At 40.9% G+C, this 22,784-nt stretch overlaps 1 protein-coding gene across 1 annotated transcript; it reads right to left on the reverse strand.

Annotated features, from left to right (window-relative positions):
* Nucleotides 1-4,978: 4,978 nt before the first annotated feature.
* selenou1a (selenoprotein U 1a) lies at nucleotides 4,979-22,542 on the reverse strand. The gene is made up of 7 exons (XM_060925761.1): nucleotides 22,442-22,542; nucleotides 19,052-19,422; nucleotides 17,157-17,333; nucleotides 11,732-11,823; nucleotides 11,503-11,643; nucleotides 8,508-8,672; nucleotides 4,979-5,593 (listed from the first exon to the last, which is right to left on the reverse strand). The coding sequence occupies exons 2-7, from the start codon at nucleotides 19,410-19,412 to the stop codon at nucleotides 5,501-5,503; spliced, it is 1,029 nt and encodes a 342-aa protein (XP_060781744.1). The 5' UTR covers nucleotides 19,413-19,422; nucleotides 22,442-22,542; the 3' UTR covers nucleotides 4,979-5,500.
* Between the last annotated feature and the right edge of the window lie 242 nt (nucleotides 22,543-22,784).

Below are 22,784 nucleotides of genomic sequence, written 5' to 3' on the forward strand. Positions count from 1 at the left end.
TATCTGCATTGTCTTTTGGTAAAGTACTCCAAGATGTGAGCTCCTCCTAGGAGTTTGTTCCAAATAAGTCATTTTACAACCAGCAGATACTACAGAAGTATACTTCAGTACAAATACAGAGGTGATTATGGAAAATCACGTGCGCTGATTGGTCAAGAGAGTCGGACTATTTCTCAATTGTCACCAGTGACTTGGCAAAACGGCGGCCAATTGCTTCGTCACCATAAGCAAGGAAAAATTACAAGTTATGAAAGAAAATGCTGTAACAAAACATGCTACTATTCAAAAGGTGGAATTATGATTTATCTATCTATTTCAAAAGTATTTTATATGTGACTTGGTGTAGATGAGTGACAAGGCTGCGCACATGCCACAAGCCTACAATCTCATTACATTTGCATTCTGCTTTTAAAGTTTGAAATACTTTTTCAAGCTACACTTTTTTTTTTTTAAATGATCACCTGTGTATTTATACCAAAACAATTATCCGCTTCAGGCTCAGTGAACATCAGTGATTATTATACATACAGGACACTTTTTCCATGGAAAAGGTGTATTCCATTCTAGAGCGTTATATTCATTTGGTTTGACAGCATGCAATATTGTTAGCATATCGCTCTACCTGATGGAGAATGAGCATGCAATACAATATTGCACGCTGTCAAGACATGACGTCACATGTCAGAGCTGATGCAAATATACAGTGAGTTTTCTGCTGCGCATGCACAAACATGTCTTTGTTCACTGGGAAATGGAAAGACTAGGCTAATCTAGTGCTAGGATTAGCTATGCTATAATAAACACTAAATAAACAAACTAAAGGCACATTGACCATTAGATATTCTTCATGCATATTTACATGCAGTGGCAAACTGTTACTATTGGAGCTGGGACTTCAGCTCAGCCAAAACTTAGCCAGATACACCAAAAAAGCAACAGGGCAAAGGATTTTGCAAGGGATTAGCAGCAGGTAGCTCCATTTTAAAAGTAACTGAGTAAATCACATCAAGAAATGAATACTTAAGTATATGTGAAAAATACTGTGGGGAGTGTGCATGGAAGAAGGGCCTGGAGACAGAACTCTTAGTTTCCTGGTCGTTAGCCTGTGCTACTTGCTCTTGATAGCACTGGCTTGACCACTTTATTAGCTTTCGCCAACACTACTGATGAATGCTACACCAGCTGGAAGGTGACTCTATTGCTGCACTAATGGCGCCAGCATGTGGTTAAAGGAGATACGCAGAGCCTTTATTTTTAAATAAATTTCTGAGTGGATAGTATCTCCATCCTTGACTCTTGTATGCTGTATAAATGGGAATAAAAAATATATTTTTGAGAGTTAAAATTGACCGCAAAGTTGGCATTCGAGTTGCCCCGCTGAGCCAGCCAGCCCTGAGTGCGTGACATCACAGCAGGAACCGGTTTTAGGGCCGAGGCCTTTTACAGCTATAGACCAAAGTCATATAAATAAAAATTTACGGTGAAAGTAAGAAATACCGTTACCGACTTGCTCAACTAAGACTGATTTGACTTCATTGATTGTGGGTTGACGGTCATTAAAACAGGATGGGTCTTATAACTTATGCAACATACATGTACATGCATGCATTTTCACTGATAAAATGTAAAAGGCTAATTAAATAATCAGATGAACTGAGAATCACATTCTGAAGCAAATTAAATAATCTCATACTGGTAACTTAAATACACAATAGAAGTAGCATGTACAGTTAGATCCATAAATATTTGGACAGACAACATTTTTCTAATTTTGGTTCTGTACATTACCACAATGAATTTTGAACAAAACAATTCAGATGCAGTTGAAGTTCAGACTTTCAGCTTTAATTCAGTGGGTTGAACAAAATGATTGCATAAAAATGTGAGGAACTAAAGCATTTTTTTAAAAACACAATCCCTTCATTTCAGGGGCTCAAAAGTAACTGGACAAATTAAATAATTGTAAATAAAATGTTCATTTCTAATACTTGGTTGAAAACCCTTTGTTGGCAATGACTGCCTGAAGTCTTGAACTCATGGACATCACCAGATGCGGTTTTTCCTCCTTTTTAATGCTCTGCCAGGCCTTTACTGCAGTGGTTTTCAGTTGCTGTTTGTTTGTGGGCCTTTCTGTCTGAAGTTTAGTCTTTGAAATGCATGCTCAATTGGGTTGAGGTCAGGTGACTGACTTGGGCATTCAAGAATATTCCACTTCTTTGCTTTAATAAACTCCTGGGTTGCTTTGGCTTTATGTTCTGGGTCATTGTCCATCTGTATTATGAAACGCCGACCAATCAGTTTGGCTGCATTTGGCTGGATTCGAGCACACAGTATGTCTCTGAATACCTCAGAATTCATCCGGCTGCTTCTGTCCTGTGTCACATCATCAATAAACACTAGTGACCCAGTGCCACTGGCAGCCATGCATGCCCAAGCCATCACACTGTCTCCACCGTGTTTTACAGATGATGTGGTATGCTTTGGCTCATGAGCTGTACCACGCCTTCGCCATACTTTTTTCTTTCCATCATTCTGGTAGAGGTTGATCTTGGTTTCATCTGTCCAAAGAATGTTCTTCCAGAACTGTGCTGGCTTTTTTAGATGTTTTTAGCAAAGTCCAATCTAGCCTTTTTATTCTTGAGGCTTATGAGTGGCTTGCACCATGCAGTGAACCCTCTGTATTACTTTCATGCAGTCTCCTCTTTATGGTAGATTTGGATATTGATACGCCTACCTCCTGGAGAGTGTTGTTCACTTGGTTGGCTGTTGTGAAGGGGTTTCTCTTCACCATGGAAATTATTCTGCGATCATCCACCACTGTTGACTTCTGCTGGTGTCCAGGTCTTTTTGCATTGATGAGTTCACCAGTGCTTTCTTTCTTTCTCAGGATGTACCAAACTGTAGATTTTGCCACTCCTAATATTGTAGCAATTTCTCGGATGGTTTTTTTCTGTTTTCGCAGCTTAAGGATGGCTTGTTTCACCTGCATGGAGAGCTCCTTTGACCGCATGTTTTCTTCACAGCAAAATCTTCCAAATGCAAGCACCACACCTCAAATCAACTCCAGGCCTTTTATCTGCTTAATTGAGAATGACATAATGAAGGAATTGCCCACACCTGCCCATGAAATAGCCTTTGAGTCAATTGTCCAATTACTTTTGGTCCCTTTAAAAACAGGGTGGCACATGTTAAGGAGCTGAAACTCCTAAACCTTTCATCCAATTTCAACGTGGATACCCTCAAATGAAAGCTGAAAGTCTGGACTTTATGTCCATGTCCATTACTGTATATAACTATAACTTGAATATGTTTCAGTAAACAGGTTAAAAAAAAAAAAATTTGTGTCAGTGTCCAAATATATATGGACCTAACTGTATCAACGGTACCTTCACACACATGCAACTAACCCATGCCGTGGGCAACGATGCTCTCCATACCATCACACCTTTTGTGATAACAAACTGGATGGTCCTGTTCACTTTTGGCACACATTTCCACTGTCTTTTGGTCCATCTGAGATGAGTTTGGGCCCAGAGAAATCAGCATTTTTCTGCATAGAATTGATGAATGGCTTCCTCCTCACGTAATACAGTTTCAGGTTGCATTTCTGGACGCAGCGACAGACTGTGTTGCAATGATTTTCGGAGGTACTCCCGAGCCCATATGGCTATATTTGTCACATTAGCATGACGGTTTCTCAGGCAGTGCTGCCTGAGGGATTGAAGGTCATGCACATTCAACAGTGTTTTCCGATCTTGCCCTTATTGCACTGAGATGTCTCTGAATTTCCTGAATCTTTTCACAATATTATAAATTGTAGACTCTGAAAGACCTAAAATCTTGCAATGAGAAATGTTCTTTTTGACTTAGCTAACAATTCTCTCCTGAATTTTGGCACAATGGAGTGACCCACAACCCATGTTTGCTTGCAAAGACTGAGCCTTTGGTGCATGCTCCTTTTATACCCAATCATGATAGCAATTAACCTGTTTATTGTGGAGTCTTCCAAAATGGTGTTACTTAAATTATCCTATGAACTTTTCAGTCTTATTTTGCCTCTGTCCCAACTTTTTTTGAGTGTGTTGCAGGCATCAAATTCTAACTTTGTTTATATTTACAAAATACAATTAAGTTGGTCAGTAAAACGATTGAAATCTTTTCTTTGTACTTTTGTCAGTTAAATAAAGGTTCACAGAAATTACTAAAACACATCACCGGTTTTAGCAACAACTGCAGCGAGGTCACTGCCTGAGCGATAGGGCCCGTCCTGTGTTTTAGCAACAACCCTCAGCTCACTCTGGGAGAACTGGTGCAACTGAACTCACTTTCCTTTTAAAAAAATAAATAAATACTTTCCTTTTCTTGTAGTTTTCTTTACTTGTTGGTACTGCACCCTCTTTCAATATGGGCTTATAGCCAACGCTCCTCAACAGATCAGAGGTCTCATACAAAGTCTTCAGTAAAATGTGCAGAGCAGAGGAGAGACCACTTCATAGGCGCCCAATGTGCCCATCAACTTCTCGCAAAACACGTCCAAATCTTTGCAGTTATATCAGGCTCATTCAGTTATATCAGACATATTCCATTCAGCTAGCACGATACTGAACTCGTCTTCAACTCATTCACCATCATGCTAGCTGAATGAAATACATCTGATATACCACTCAAAGCCAGCCAATATTCTTTAAAATAATCACTTCAACTTCGTCTTGGTTATTATTCACCAATATTCACTTCGCCTTTGGCGAACAATTGTTAAATACAAGTCACCTGGTATTGTGAAAAAGGTTTACATTTGCCGTTTTATATTGTGGCCTTTACAGTCTCTAAACACACGCACATTGTGTGGTCAGTAAGCAGAAGTCATTTCCTACTGGATTCAAAATAAGAACTCTGCAAGAATTGTTTTTTCAACATGTTCCATGTACCAGCTTCTCAAGTATTGGGGGCGGCGGGAGTCAACACACTTCCATGACTGTTGGGTTTTTAATTTTTTTTTTTTATTGTAAAATAGTACACTCCACTTGTTTCATGATCTTTGACTGCCCATTAAGCAAAAGCTGGTGAGCCAGAATGCATGTGAAGCTTCAAGTCTGCTTGTTCCCCAAGGATTTTGAAGTCAGACCATCATAAAAACATACAAACCAAGCCACAGCCTTGCAGAAGACATCAAGCAGAACCTAACTTCGTGAAGAGCTCAATGCAATAACTTCTAATGTGCAAAAGAACAGTACACAAATATCAAGGACTATGTATCTGAATGGTGCAAATGATGCAACGGTAGACACCATTAGTGAGACACACTGCACTTTTGTCTGCAAGATGACATCCTTGTATCATTTCAGCAGAAACCGAGCATTCACAACATTAGATGAAGCAATGAGGTTAGACGTATGAATTCTTGATCTGTTAGTTCTAAAATATATACATGTTTGAATTGTGTCTTATAATTGTCTTATCATTAGATCACTAAGCATGCAAAAACTAATCTATTTAATGTCTATGTAGCTACTATTTTCTTAGCTGCCTCCAAAACAGACTCAATACTGACTTTGTCTCCAAACTCCCTCTCCCGATGTTCCAGAAGAACTCCCTAGGAATGCCAGAAGAGTAGAAAGTTAAAACATCAGAAGGTCAAAAATTAAACATACTATTAATGTTCTATCCTTTAAGAATTAGCTGTGCAAATTAGAATACGAGTAACCAACGTAGAATATTTCAATAATTTTATGTAGTACAGCTCTATCAGTTTAAGTGTACTATATGGCCAAAAGTTTGTGGACACCTGACCATCATACAGTGCTCAGCGTAAATGAGTGCACCCCCTTTGAAAAGTAACATTTTAAACAATCTCTCAATGAACACAATTTCCAAAATGTTGACAAGACAAAGTTTAATATAACATCTGTTTAACTTATAACGTGAAAGTAAGGTTAATAATATAAAACTTAGATTACACATTTTTCAGTTTTACTCAAATTAGGGTGGTGCAAAAATGAGTACACCCCACAACAAAAACTACTACATCTAGTACTTTGTATGGCCTCCATGATTTTTAATGACAGCACCAAGTCTTCTAGGCATGGAATGAACAAGTTGGCGACATTTTGCAACATCAATCTTTTTCCATTCTTCAACAATGACCTCTTTTAGGCAGCTGGGCCATAGAAGGTTCACGCTGCACGCTGCATGCTACACGTGAAGAACCGGACCCTGGGCCATTAAACTTCATGCTTGGATGTTCACGTGTTGCGTCTGTTCTACTTTGACCGAGTAACCAACAATATGGACTCTTCGGATGACGACGATTGCCTCATTCTGCTTTTACTGAGACAGAGGAAGAGAAAAAGGAACAGAATTTGGAGCCGAGAACACTTCCTTCTGAGAGAAACCCGTGGTGAATTTCACCGAACATTCTATAATCTGCTTGACAATCCCGATGAAGAACTATTTTTCAATTATACCATTCAATTATTTTTTTTCTGAAGTTTTCCCCTGAAAGCATAGAGTTATCTCCCTAGACCCGTTCTGATTGGCTGGCGCGGCGGTGACCGCATGCATTGACTGGAATTTCCATCTTCACGCCTAGAAAAAAGTGTGCATGTTCATTTCTCGCTTCACGCGTGAAGTGTGCAGCGTGCAACGTGAACGCCGTTCTATGGCCCAGAGCAAGTCATGCTACGTTTGTCCACTTTTCTTTACACGCGTGTAGCGTGTAGTGTGCAGCATGCAGCGTGAACCTTCTATGGCCCAGCTGCCTTAGTGACTGGATGCTGGATGGAGAGTGATGCTCAACTTGTCTCTTCAGAATTCCCCAAAGAAAATAATTTCTTTACACCACAAAGGTGAAGGCTACAAGAAGATCAGCAAAGCTTTACTTATCAGTCAGAATACTGTAGCAAAAGTGATACAAAAATTTAAGAAAGATGGAACTTCAACCATCTCACAGAGACGTCCAGGTCGTCCACAGAAGTTAACACCTCGACAGGAGCGTCTTCTGATGAGAAGGGTTGAAGAAAATCAGCATGCAAGTTCACTGCAGTTATCTAAAGAAGTAGAAAGCCAAACTGGGGTGACTATTTCCCGTGACACAACACGGTGTACACTGCAGAAGAATGGCATGCATGGATGCCGTCCACAAAAGAAACCTCTCCTAAACCCCAGGTACAAAAAAGCCCACCTAGAGTTTGCCAGGGCCCATGCTGACAAAGATGAAGACTACTGGGACTCTATACTCTGGAGTGATGAGACCAAGAAATGTTTTTGGAACTGATGGCTTCAAAACCGTATAGTGTCGCAAAGGTGAGGATTACAAAAAAAAAATGCATGGTGCCTACAGTGAAACATGGTGGTGGCAGTGTCCTTATGTGGGGCTGCATGAGTGCTGCTGGTGTCGGGGAGCTGCATTTCATTGATGGCATCATGAATTCACAGATGTATTGCTCTATACTGAAAGAGAAGATGCTACCATCACTCCATGCCCTTGGTCGTCGTGCATCTTTCCAACATGACTAAACACATATCTAAGGCCACTGTTGGATTTCTGAAGAAGAACAGGGTGAAAGTGATTCAGTGGCCAAGTATGTCTCCTGATCGGAACCCAATCGAACACCTATGGGGAATTCTGAAGAGACAAGTTGAGCATCACTCTCCATCCAGCATCCAGTCACTAAAAGAGGTCATTGTTGAAGAATGGAAAAAGATTGATGTTGCAAAATGTTGCCAACTTGTTCATTCCATGCCTAGAAGACTTGGTGCAGTCATTAAAAATCATGGAGGCCATACAAAATACTAGATGATGTAGTTTTTGTTGTGGGGTGTACTCATTTTTGCACCACCCTAATTTGAGTAAAACTGAAAAAAATGTGTAATCTAAGTTTATATTATTAACCTTACTTTCACGTTACAAGTTAAACAGATGTTATATTAAACTTTGTCTTGTCAACATTTTGGAAATTGTTTGTGTTCATTGAGATATTGTTTAAAATGTTACTTTTCAAAAGGGGGTGCACTCATTTACGCTGAGCACTGGTATGTACTTTTTGTTCATCTCATTCCAGATTCAGTCCCCTTTTGCTGTTATGATAAGCCTTCACAGAAGAGTGGAGGTTTTCACAATATTTTGGAATGTGGTTGTGCATGTTTGTCCATTTAGCCACAAGAGCATAAATGAAGTCAGGCATTGATGTTGGGGGAGGAGGCTGGTACACAGTCTGCATTCCAATTTTGTCCCAAAGGTGTTCAAGGAGGTTGAGATCAGGGCTCTGTGCAGGACAATTGAGCTCCTCTATACCAACCTTGGTAAACCAAGCTTTCATGGATCTCACTTTGTGCACAGCAGCATTTTCATGTGAAGGGAAATTGTACAGCTAAAGCATACAAAGACATCCTATACAACCATATGTTTTTAAAAATTTGCAGCAACAGTTTAGGGAAAGCCCACATATGGGTTCGATTGTCAGGTGTTCACAAACTTTTGGCCACAGTGCATGTCCTAATAAGGTCACCTGCTTGCCAGATCCAATGACAAACACCCCTCCCAGGATGAAGCCCTCTCCATTCATGTTTCCCTGGTAACCTGCCCTCCAGGCCCTTATGAAGTTCTGCCAAACTCCCAGACGAATGAAGCCAAGACCACCCATTTTCCTCAGGGCAGGACCATAGAACACTTGCTGTAACCATGTTTAAACATATTAAATGTACATGTTCTTTCAATACCCAAAAGGCATTTTTACAGAAAATATAAAGTAATGCATCGTGATATACACTCACCATCCACTTTATTAGTTGAGAGTAAGTCTATAGTAACTACAAACAATGTGTGCATGCTGAGATGCTTTTCTGCTCACCACAGTTGCAGGGTTCTTGTAGATTTTTGTCATTCAAATTTATTGACTTTTCAAATCCATAATTATATATATTTAGACCTTGCTGCACCTGGGTTCGAGCCCCGGGGCCGGCGAGGGCCTTTCTGTGCTGAGTTTGCATGTTCTCCCCGTGTCTGCGTGGGTTTCCTCCGGGTGCTCCGGTTTCCCCCACAGTCCAAAGACATGCAGGTTAGGTTAACTGGTGACTCTAAATTGACCGTAGGTGTGAATGAGGGTGTGAATGAGGGTGTGAATGGTTGTCTGTGTCTATGTGTCAGCCCTGTGATGACCTGGCGACTTGTCCAGGGTGTACCCCGCCTTTCGCCCGTAGTCAGCTGGGATAGGCTCCAGCTTGCCTGCGACCCTGTAGAACAGGATAAAGCAGCTAGAGATAATGAGATGAGATGAGAGACCTTGCTGCAAGGACAATGCTGTTAAACTTACTCAAAACAAGAAAAGATAAAGCTTAGATTTACGTTATCTGTCTTTTTAATTTTCCAGTACTACATTAACATGCGGCAGCACGGTGGTGTAGTGGTTAGTGCTGTCGCCTCACAGCAAGAAGGTCCTGGGTTTGAGCCCCGTGGCCGGCGAGGGCCTTTCTGTGCGGAGTTTGCATGTTCTCCCTGTGTCCGTGTGGGTTTCCTCCGGGTGCTCCGGTTTCCCCCCACAGTCCAAAGACATGCAGGTTAGGTTAACTGGTGACTAAATTGACCGTAGGTGTGAATGTGAGTGTGAATGGTTGTCTGTGTCTATGTGTCAGCCCTGTGATGACCTGGCGACTTGTCCAGGGTGTACCCCGCCTCTCGCCTGTAGTCAGCTGGGATAGGCTCCAGCTTGCCTGCGACCCTGTAGAACAGGATAAAGCGGCTACAGATAATGAGATGAGAACTTGCAACAGAAAATCTGGCACTTTAATTCTGACATTTTTGTCATCAGCAATATAAAGCCCAAAAACAGTCACTAATTACCAAACAAAAATATGTCACTTAGGCACTTGACGCAACATTTTAGTTTTGGCACAAAAATATAAAATACATTGAAAAGAAACCCAAGATTGCATCAAAAATGTCTCTTTGTGTACTAAGATGCATTTCTGGTCATTTACAACATTTTTAAGTCATTCTCCTCCCCCCAAATTCTTCTTAAATCACTACCAGCTCTGCCTTTTTCTCCTTTCTCTTAACTCAGAGTTTGCCTCTGAAAGTTTCTGTGCCATGCTGGAACTAGTCCAGTCGGACCCAAAGAGGGTTTCAATGATACAGTGGCTGCCGCTGGTTTTGCCTGCGCTTGATTACATGCAGTTGGACTCAAATGACAAAACAGAGGCCGATTTAACATTTCCCTGTGCTTTATGACTCTGTCCTCTGCAAGGCTGCCTTCCCCATGTTTCCCAAGCTACATGTTTTCCGACAAAGTGTACATCTAAATGAATACTTGTGAATACTGCTTAGTTCAAAAGACATGCGGTTAGGTTAATATGGGATGGCCTTGGGCTGAGGTGCCCTTGAGTGAGGCACCTGACTCCCAACTGCTCCCCGGGCACCGTTAGTATGGCTGCCCACTGCTCTGGGTGTGTGTGCGCGCGCGCTCATTGCTTGCGTGTGCATGTTCACTGCTTCAGATGGGTTAAATGCAGAGAGGAATTTCGCAAGTGTGTGATGAATAAAGCTATTCAAAAAATGAATACTTGTCATTCACATGCTCAATCCACGATTTAAACTCTTCATTTGCCAGCCAGTCGTCATGAAATTTACATTCCTTACCTGCAGGCATTGTACCGCCAAGCAAGTAGACCTATTGATAGAGACCAGTCTAGGCCTAGGATTCATAAACAAAAACGACCAAAGAATTAGATCTTGATTTTCATAGAGTTGACCTGCAAACTCATGAACACAGGCTGGGATAAAGTTACCGTGAACACAAACAAACAGCCATTTGCAATTGTCACACTACACCATGCACTTGGCTACTTTTGTAAACGTTCTACTGAAAATTTTCGAAGTTAGTATCGTCTGCTTGTCTACCGCGATGCCGATTTATGATTTTTATTTTTGAAGATTTTCCAGAATTTTTTACTTAATGACTTAAGGCCCTTAAAAACACATTTTTAATTTAATGACTTTTAATGTTTTTAAATGACCCACAGGAACCCTGAGTTGTAAAGAGTGATTATATAGGAGTTACAATTATCCTTCCTGGCAGCTCAAACCAATCTGGCCATTTTCCTCTGACCTCTCTTATCAACAAGCTGTTTCCAACCAAAGAACTGTTGCTCACTCAATGTTTTGCACCATTCTGTGTACACTTGACAGACTGTGTGTGAAAATCCTCAGAGATCAGCAGTTTCTGAAATATTCAAACCAGTCCATCTGGTAGCAACAATAATGCCACCATCAAAGTCCCAGAGATCACAATTTTTCCATTCATTCTAAATTTTGATGTGAAAGTTCACTGAAGCTCTTGACCTGTACCTGCATGATCGTATGCACTGTGCTGTTGCCACATGATTTGCTGATTGGATAACTGCATAAATGATCAGGTGTACAGGTGTTCCTATTAAAGTCAATGGTGAGTGTATATTTTCTCACAAAACCACTGTAGAACAACAAAAACATGCATCAGCCTTCCTCACCTTCTCATCCACGAAGACATCGCCAGCAAAGTGTGGTTTGAAATCATGAACCTCTGTACCAATGTTCTCTTTGACCACAGCATACAAAGGAACCCCAAGCTTGTCCAGCTGGGGCTTCAGAGAGGATAGCTCAGCAGCTTCCTGCAAAAAGACAAGTACACCAGGCATATCAGCAACGAGCAAGGCCTTCTTCACTCAACTGGTTTACATGCTAATGCATCAAGGTTACCTCTCTGCACAAAAATCATCCAGGCCTCCGTACAGCCATGATCACTACTCCAGATGTCTCCCACAGAGTCCGAGCTTTAAATACCTTCTCATCTAAATACAAACAAAAAAAGTGTACATAATTTTGAAAATCATAACAGGGCCAATGTGCCATCTCAGTGAATTAAGACAATGGGAGAAAAGGGGGGGGGGGGGGGGGGGGACCACACACAACCCAGGATCCCCATCTATTCCTGTCCATATCCTCTTTTATAAAGCTATAACCTGTGAAATCATGGGTGGTATGGCCATTTTCACATTATAAACAACATGACATCTTTTTAATTTTACAAGGACCATGTTTATTGACATATTTTTGGTATGATTTTGTCTCCTTGTGTAAATAATCAATCTGAACCTCATATATTGTCCTGATATTTGTCTTTTAAAATGCACCCTTACTGAACATGCAGCAACACTATTAAAAGACACGCAAAATTAACTTTAAGGTCAAGCAAACCACAAACTCTAAATTAAGTGTGAATACATTGAATGAACACTACTTCACTATTAGTAAAAAAATCAAATCAAATTTTATTTTAAAAATGAAAACAAAAAGGGAGCTTTGTGTTGTTTGTGATAGATGCCAACAATCTGATCCATACATGCTAATAACTAGAAAAGCACTCGGAGAGCGCAGACCTCCGCCAAGAATCCTTTAAAAAAAAAATCCGGGATCCAGAAGGTGACCCGGATCACCGCCAAAATTTAATGGATTGTTACTTGTGCCCAGTCACACCTCTGGAAAAAATTTCAGAGCAATCCGTTCATTACTTTTTCCGTAATGTTGCTAACAGACAAACAAAAACACACCAACGCTATTGAAAACATAACCTCCTTGGCGGAGGTAATAAATAATAACTACAATGCATTTCCGGAGAAAACGCGAAAAAGTGTGCTTGCTCAGGTGCGCCGCCATGGCGACCCGGCAAGAGAGGCGACCGCACCCTCACACGACAAGTTTTGTGTCAACACACGAAAGTTTGGCCAAGACACAAGGCGGATTCTCATACGGAGATGACAGGCTGGCAAGGTTCTTTACAGGGACATCCCAGAGCATCATTAAGGCAAGGCAAGGCAAGGCAAGTTTATTTATATAGCACATTTCATACACAGTGGCAGTTCAATGTGCTTTACAGAAGTAAAAGCAAAACAGTAAACAATAGAAAATAAAGTTACATAAAATAAATGGGGAAGAAAATTAATAAGAATTAAACAATAGTAGAAATAAAATAATAAAATGAGATAAAAGTTCAATTTAAAAAAAAAAACAGCAGAATAAAATAAAATAAAAGTTAAGTAAAATTTAAAACATGGAGAGACTGTAAAAGTGTTGTCGTTTATGACTCTCCTACCCATAGTCATTGAGCTGTTCTGAATGTGAGGAGACATAGAAACATCAGAGAAAACACAAAAATGATCAGATAAGGCCAGGTCAACAACAGTAGTAGAAACAGTAAGACCCTTTGTGATGACGAGGTCAAGGGTATGACCACGAGAGTGGGTCGGCCCCTGTACGTTGTACAAGGTTGAAGTTGTCAATAAGTGCAAGTAGTTCATTGGCATAGGTGTTTTCAGGATTATCTACATGCAAGTTAAAATCCCCAGATATAATAAGACAGTCAAACTCTAAGCAAATGACTGACAACAGTTCACCAAACTCTTCTAGAAAAACTTTGGCTGAATGTCTCGGAGGCCTGTAAATAGTTAATAATAATAATAATAATAATAATAACATGAAAATGTAGATGCAATTCTAAATCCGTAAAGAGATCTCATCTCATCATCTCTAGCCGCTTTATCCTTCTACAGGGTCGCAGGCAAGCTGGAGCCTATCCCAGCTGACTATGGGCGAGAGGCGGGGTACACCCTGGACAAGTCGCCAGGTCATCACAGGGCTGACACATAGACACAGACAACCATTCACACTCACATTCACGGTCAATTTAGAGTCACCAGTTAACCTAACCTGCATGTCTTTGGACTGTGGGGGAAACTGGAGCACCCGGAGGAAACCCACGCGGACACAGGGAGAACATGCAAACTCCACACAGAAAGGCCCTCGCCGGCCACGGGGCTCGAACCTGGACCTTCTTGCTGTGAGGCGACAGCGCTAACCACTACACCACCGTGCCGCCCCCCGTAAAGAGATATGACCCAAAACACATTTTTGCTCATTGTGGCGCCCCCTAGTGGCCAAATGACACCAAATTTGATGAGGGTACATGAACTGGTGCCGAAAGTCATCTCAACAAATATGTTCTTGATATGTCAAAGCGTTTGAGATATGAGCCAAAATACATTTTTGCTAATTGTGACGCCACCTAGTGGCCAAATGACACCATATTTGATGAGGGTAGTTTGGATGGTGTCCAAAGTCATGCCACTAAATATGGTCTTGATACGTCAAAGCGTTTCCGTGATATGAGCTCACTTCCTGTTTGGTGGCTTCACCATTGATTTTGATTGGCTGCCACGGGCAAACGCTTCAATGTATGAGAGCGAAACAAATATCACTCATTAGGCATGGACTGGAAATCATCTGTGCCAAGTTTCATGATGATCGGACAAAACATGCGGCCAGGGTCACTCCAGCTTCACTTTGGACAAAATTCAAAATGGCGGAAAATCAAATTAGGCGGAAAATGATGTCATAGGATACGTTGGAATCGTCTAGCTCCAAGGATTCCAATGGCACCAGACTTATGAAAATCGGACATACGGATCAAAAGTTACATGCATGAACGCATGTAAGACTGTGATCAGTTGGTGGCGCTAGAGCGCGAGACGTACCAACATGAAACTTGATGAAATCAATCAGGGTCCACTCCTCCATCAGTGTACCAAGTTTCATGACTTTACACCTTACGGTTTGGCCTACAGAAGGAAAAACCTGTTTTTTTGCGTCGCGCGCCCATTCATTTCCATGGGGAAAAAATTAATCCTTTAAAAAAAATCCGGGATCCAGAAGGTGATCCGGATCACCGCCAAAATTTAATGGATTGTTACTTGTGCCCAGTCACACCTCTGGACAAAATTTCAGAGCAATCCGTTCATTACTTTTTCCGTAATGTTGCTAACAGACAAACCAACAAACAAACGTTACCGAAAACATAACCTCCTTGGCGGAGATAAAAAGTGATCAGATCTACAGCTCTATACAAACCAGAGTCAGTGTTCCAGCTAGCTTTCCAAGAGGGCAGGGTGCCAATGATTATCACAGGCAATTTTTCATGCATCATTACAGACAAAGAATCTATCATGCAAAATTAGCCATACTGGGCAACTATGCAAGGTAGATTACTTTTGCAAAATAAAGTAAGCAAATCTGAAACTTTTTAGTTAACCAGTTTAATACAATGCTTCATAATGTCACATCCTCACGTGTTCGATCTCGAACTGTCACTCTTGTCCACGCGCATTTTTGCACTGCAAGGGCTAAATATTATACACCTGTCCTGATCAGAGCGTAATCACGGCACACACATATAAAACTCTTAATACACAGACTTTGCGAAGTATATACTCTGTACCTTGTGTCTGAAGTTACCATGCATTGACCGCTGGTTTGCGACTTCGTTTTCCATTTTCCCAACCACGTCTTGCCTAATCTAGGATATCATCCTGTCTGTGCCTCATGTGAGGATTGCTTTTCAACTCTGCCTTTGTCTCACGTTTTGGAACTGTTTGCCAGCGTGCTTTTCAATAAACTCTTTGCACTTACATCCGTCTATCGCCCATTAACATGACAGTCTAACATTAGTTAATACTACTAATAGTAATAATTATTGATTAATGCTATTAGTATTAGTCCAGAATATTAATGTAAGATTAAAGCTAGTCTAATTCACATAATAAATGTTAGTGAGTACATTTTCTATAGCTCTATATCTAGAGTGTAGATCCATCGGTCCTAACTTCTGATTGAATCTGTTTAGTCCTCAACTTCTAGGGGTGTTTTCACACCTGGTCCCCTTTAAAGGAACCAGACTCAGTCCTCTTTAAGTGGACCAAAAAGTGGACCAACAGAAAAAGAACTCAGTTCTTTTTGTGTTCACACTCTGAATTTATTACAAAGAGGACTGGGTTCTCTTTCTGGTCCAGTTAAGCTTTGATGGGGCCTCAGTCCTCTTTCTGTTCACACCAGGTCCTCTAGAGCCCTCAGACCCCCAGTGCACGGAATTCTGGGTGATTTTCTCTTGAATCAAAATGTCTGCTGCCATGCTTGCCCTGCTGTATTCTTTGATCAAAATAGTGCGGATTAAGGAAAATAAATTTATTCCAGCCATCTATGAGCACAAAACACGGCTGGTAAGTTCCAAAAGGAAGTTGAGTTTCCCTGCTACAGTCACGTGACCAACTACGGCAAACGAAGAAGGTTAAACTACAGTGAAAAAGGCGAAGTGAACCCGGTGCGCTTTTTGTTCACAATGCGCAGATTAGGCGAACCGTACTGTTGATTTTTAGCGAACTGTACTGAGACCACCTCCTGAGGTGGTCTCAGTTCGGTTCGCTTTAAAGGGGTCTGGGTATGGTTGGAGTGTTCGCATATGCGCAAAAAATGCTGAGTCATCGATCTGAGTTCGGTTAGATGGCTGAAAGGGACCAAGTGTGAAAACACCCTAGATCTACTTACATTCTGGTAAACAGAAATGCTAGGTTCTGTGAGCCCCTTACTGTTTTTAATCAATCCTTTTTTTCTTTTGCACGTTTGTAGGCATCGCTGCTTTTCAAACATATCTTGCTTCACTGACCCGTGATTGTAATAAGACGAAATGGTCGACAGAGCATGTCTATGACCCGACGCTAATAGTGTGTTGTGATTGGTCAACATGCGTTACTTTCATTACAAGTCAGCAACGCTCATTAGGGCACACTTCGTCTGTGGTGGAACGCATGTGCCAGGCGCTTGGAAAAGAGCGCCTATAAATTTGGGAGTGGCACTGGTATTTGAGGACAGGGCGTAGTGCCCAGGTAAAATAAACTAGCTGGAACACCAGAGTATTCATTGCATGAGACAGACATTCAGTCATGACAATACAAGCATCAATATTGCCATTTTTTTTTCATAACATGGATTTCATTACTGACTAACCAATGAGACTACTGAATGATACTGCACAATGTCATGCACAACTAATATACCGTAGATATGGCTATAGAAACATATAAAAAGGTTTTCTTTCTTTTTGGCTTTCACTCGGATACATGGCATTCTTGCGGTTTATATAAAACACATGCTCCTATAAGTGTTCGATACCAGTACATCACTATAGCCAGAATGGATACTTTAAGAAGTATACGGTAGCAACTGGTATACCAGCTCAACCTTCATATTGCCCACTACTACTGTTGATATGTGGGTAAAGATATGAAATCTCACTCACCTCCTTCAGTGGTTTTGAGGTCAGCATCCTCCAGATACTCTAGCCTAGCAATTTCAGGCTTGGTCAGGAAAAAATCTGTGTTAACCAGAATTATGCCAGCAACGGCAGCACCCACAGCTCCAAGGCTGAGTGACCACATGTCCACAGTGGTTGTGGCCTCCACGATGGACGATGGTGCTGCAGTGAAGACATGGCAAGAATAGTTACATGTTTCAGTAAAGCCAGATGACAGACACCAGCTTAATAAAGTTGAGGACTGTATAAAGGACAATAGACATTTGATGCTGAGCAATTGAATTACTTGTACTCTGTCCTTAGGCAGCTAGGAGTAAGCTTTCAAATTACAAAGCAACTCTGTATGGCCTTTCAGTTACATCATGTGTAGCAGTAAAATACCTCAGTGTGATTATTGACTCCAGTCACTCATTTGAAGCTCATGTAGATAATATTACTACGGTAGTGTTCTTTCACGTCTGAAATATTGCCAAGATAACGCAATCACATATCCACACTGCACTAGCTAGCTCCTGGTAAAAATTTTGCATTGATGATAAAATACTCCTATTGACCTGTAAAGCACTGAATGGTCTGATGGTGCAGTATCCAAGAGACCTTCTGGTCTTTTATGATCCATCAGGCCTGCTTCAATCAAAAGGTGCAGGTTCTTTGTTAGTGCCTCAAATAATGAAGTCTACAATAGAGGGACAGGTCTTTCCCTTACAAAGCCTCCCAGTTAAGGAACAGCCTTCCAATTGGTGTTTGGAACTCGGACACAATCGCAGTCTTTAAGTTTTGGCTGAAAACATATTTGTTTAGCCAAGCTTTTCTATGGAGATAGAGGTGGAGATCTGGAGGGTTCATGAGCATAGTGCATTTTAGTAAACTGGGATGTCTGGATACTGCTGCTCCCCACCCTCACATGTCCACTCAGGTTTGTTGAGGGTGGAGTGGCTGGCTGATCCGTCACAGTGGCGTCCTCATGTTTGTGTTACCTTCTGGCTCTCCCTTTTAGTTATGCCATCATAGGTAGTCTTGCCAGAGTTCGTGCTTGCACTCTGCACACAATTTACATCATCTTAAACTTACAAGTGCATACCTAATAATGTGTTCTCTCTTTCTCCCTTCAATCCTCTGTCAAACTATACATGTTATTCCCAAGATACCAGGGATCCTAAATCCTGCTCTAAGGACCTGCCTGATCCATCCTGATGCCCCACTTATGCTTGAAATTTTCTTCACTTAAAAATCACTTCTGCTGAGGATGGCCATGCATGGACAGCCTAAAGCCCACCATGAGCTTACAATAGATGATACCACAAAGACAACCTAAAAGATGGATGTGGATGTTCTTCCTTGAATAGTCTAAACAGTGCAATTGTTAAGAACAGTTTACACTCAAGTCTCCATCATTGAACAACTGATAATTACAGTTTAATACGATGATCTTCAAGTTAAAACTTTAAATGATACACTCAAGTTCCTGTGAATACCATTAATAATTTCTGATTACAGTATATGGTTATAGAAGAGAGAAATGTAATTAAATCACACTATTCAGCATCACCCAGAAGAGGATAGGTTCCCTTTTGAGTGTGTTTCCCCCTCAAGATTTCATGAAGGTTTTCCTTGTTACCACTGCCTCTGGATTGCTCATTAGGGATAAACTTCTAATTTAAACTTTATATCTGTATTTCTGTAAAGCTGCTTTATATCAATATCTCAATGTCCACTGTTAAAAGAGCTATATAAATAAAATCTAATTGACTTGATCTTGGTACAACATACATTTACAAACTCAAAATACAGATGAAACTTTCATTTGCTAACCTAATCTAAACTACACTGTTATGAAAGTACATGCAGAGGAAGGACTGTAAAACAGGCTGGGGCAGTACCTTTAGATTTACAGATGGTGGGCTGGCTGCTCGGGTCCTTCATGGATAGTTGCCGATTTGTTGAATACAGTGACTTAAAGGAAGACTGGTATCCCACAAAGTTTTGTGTCTCATACGCTGGGTGAATTTTATTTACTAAAATTCGAAGTTTCTTTTTTGAGATCGAGGGTAGTGGGCTGTAGAACCGCAGAGCAGAGGAAGTGCAGTCATAGACTCGATCCTTAACGATATTACTTATATGAGAGAGACGGTTTGTTCTTCTCAGAAACTGAGCTAAACACACAGGCTGTACTTGTGTAAAGGCCATTGGAAGCATCCACACTGATTTCAGCAAGCCATTTTTTGCCACATAAAACTTCATGTGGAGAATTCTGGGGGGGGAAAATGGAAAACACTAAGCACAAAATTATTTATTTAAAAACCCTCAGTTAAAAAAAAAAAAAAGCCACCCAGACTAAGTTGAGTGCACCTGAAGCATGAGTACAGCTATGCATGCAGAGGGAACAACTGTACTGCTAAGGGCATGTCACTTGGCAAATGTGTCCTGTGTCCACCTTTATCTCCTGCGAGATAAAGGTGGAGATCTGGAGGGTTCATGAGCCACTGTGACGCATCAGCCAGCCACTCCACCCTCAACAAACCTGAGTGAGGGTGGGGAGCAACAGTATCCAAACATCCCAGTTTACTAAAACGCACTATGCTCATGAACCCTCCAGATCTCCACCTTTATCTCATAGAAAAGCTTGGCTAAACAAATGTGTTTTCAGCCAAAACTTAGACTGTGACTGTGTCGCGTCAATAAGCCCAGATGCCAATACTGAGTATTGTAATGGCGCATCCACATTATTTAATCAATTGCAACTTAAACTTAAGTAAATTGGAATTAGCTTGGATTTGTAGCAGATGGATTCCATATTACATTTATATTCAGTCATTTGACAGACACTTAAGGCCTGCTTCAAAAATAAATAAATAAATTTAAAAAAAAAAAAAAAAGCTCACTGAGCATGACAAAGGGGTGAAAATTTTAATTATGTTCAAATGACCACATTGTAGCACACAGGAAACACAAAGTCCACAGTTTCTTAGATGTCTATTTAACTTGTAGTGCTAGTTTTGCTGTGAGGCAGGCAAAAGAAAAAAGGATAGCCATTGACGGGTACTGTTATTTCTCGCCACATCGCAGAAGAGAATAGGTAGTTCCAGTGACCTTATTTTTTGTTTACAACCCCATTTCCAGAAAAGTTGGGATATTTTTCCAAAACGCAATAAAAACAAATGAGATTTGTTAATTCATGTGAACCTTTATTTTAACTGACAAAAGTACAAAGAAAAGATTTAATAGTTCTACTGACCAATTTAATTAAATTTTGTAAATATAAATGAAATTTGAACCTGATGCCTTTCGGTTTAAAATATGAAAAGCTGAAAGCAGAAAGATTCAACAGAATCAGGTGAAAGGAAAAAAAAGTGTGGCATATGGAGATATAGAGGGCCAAACTACAACATTTTTTTGTTGTTTTGTTTTTAAAGAATATTCAGCAGGCTATAAATAAATAAATGGGTCACCACAGAGTCCTGACCAGGGCGGCACGGTGGTGTAGTGGTTAGCGCTGTCGCCTCACAGCAAGAAGGTCCGGGTTTGAGCCCCGTGACTGACGAGGGCCTTTCTGTGCGGAGTTTGCATGTTCTCCCCGTGTCCGCGTGGGTTTCCTCCGGGTGCTCCGGTTTCCCCCACAGGCCAAAGACATGCAGGTTAGGTTAACTGGTGACTCTAAATTGACCGTAGGTGTGAATGGTTGTCTGTGTCTATGTGTCAGCCCTGTGATGACCTGGAGATTTGTCCAGGGTGTACCCCGCCTTTCGCCCATAGTCAGCTGGGATAGACTCCAGCTTGCCTGCGACCCTGTAGAACAGGATAAAGCGGCTAGAGTTAATGAGATGAGATATTGCATAAGGTTGCTGGAAAAAAATGCGAGCCATAATCAAAGCTAAAGGTGGTTCAACAAAATATTAGTGTTCGCATGACCTTTTATTGGCCAGAAGGTGTAGAAGCATAGCTAGTAGTTCCAGGGTTCTCCACTTTTCAAAAATAAAAGGTGGCAGAGGGGGCGGGGCCCCGGTGGGGGGCCAGGGGGACTTAGTCCCCCTGAAGCTGACGGACTTTGGGCTTTTTTGACAGTGAAACTGGCCAATAAATGAATAGGAAATGCTAAATCATTGTTAAAATAATTTTACAAAAAATTAACACACTCTTACTGGACATATCTTTACTGTCAATGTGAGACTCATTTGACATTTCAGTTGAGACTGATGCGCCTGTTACGCATCCCTGAATTAATTATATTTTTTCTGTGTGTGAAAAATAAATGAACTTCCATGCATAAACAAAATACCTAATTACAATAAATGCATACTTTTTTTTTTACAATACACAATGTTAATTGGGTGAAACCACTACAATCAATGCACGAGCTGGTGCGCGTGCCCGAGACTGGCACTACAAAGCCACCCCGGCCTCCGTAGTTCGGGTCCTTCGACCCAGGAACCCGGAAGTCCTGCAGTAAACAAACACAATGCAGCTCTCGCCTAAACAATCACAGATACGTAAAATAAAAGACCTGAACTTAACTAATATGTGTGTGTGTGTGTGTGTGCTGTTATACGGTATGATTACTGTAACTGTGTATGGTCAGAAAAGACGATAGATAAGTGTAATCGTTGCACAATAATGTCTCACATTGACAAAGATATGTACAGTAAGAATGCGTTAATTTTTTTGTAAAATGATTTAGCATTTCCTATCCATTTATTGGCCAGTTTCGCTGTCAAAAAAGCCCAAAGTCTGTCAGCTCTGGCCCCGCCACCTTTTATTTTTGAAAAGTGGAGAACCCTGAGAATGACTCAAACACTGAGTTTGGATAAAACCTTGTCCACTAGCTCTGCTGGATCTCTGACTAGTTGAATGATTAACTCTGCTACAATGGCGGACTGTCATTTTAAACCCATGACAGTGCATTCCTCAGCCTCTCTCTCTAAAGCTGCACTTAAAAGTAAAATATAAACTCTGGCCATATTTAACACCTAAATCATTCAATTAACACTAAGCTTCAGGTCGCCAACCTTACACAGTCAGGTAGGCAAATGTTAACATATTCCTGGAAAAAAAAACACGAGTAAATGTAGCTGTATAGTGTAAAGAAAGTACTTAAAACATTTCCGATTACGTATCATTGTAACTTGCTAAGAATATTTCTGAAACGCTTGTTTGTTAGCTTTCGTGCTAAACCCAGATACAATACAAAACTCTAATAATTGTACTGTTCTGCTTTAAAATGGCGCTGAAGCTGTTAATGGTAACAAAAAAAAGAGACTTATTAGCAACTTTACCTTTAGCGTTTATGTTCACAGGTAACAACTCCCTCGCTTCTGTTTCGGCGCGCTGGGTGTAGAACCCACTGAGCTCTCTCTCTCTAAGCCTGGAGAGACGAGTGACGCCATCTGGCCGCCATCTTACCACTCACATCGCGTGCATTTGGCTGATGTGTTAAAGTTAAACCATCGTATCTTATGGAATCAATTTTGTGCCAAAATGTTCATACAATACTTTTGAAATATCAAACAAAAACGACAAATCAAATTTGCCCCAAGAAAAGTATCTCCTGTCTTTTTTTTTAACTTTCATTACCTCCACTTATTTTCTCAACTTTACCCCATTCCTTACATATCTTTA

This window comes from Neoarius graeffei, chromosome 7 (genome assembly GCF_027579695.1).
Source record: "Neoarius graeffei isolate fNeoGra1 chromosome 7, fNeoGra1.pri, whole genome shotgun sequence".
Lineage (NCBI taxonomy): Eukaryota > Metazoa > Chordata > Actinopteri > Siluriformes > Ariidae > Neoarius > Neoarius graeffei.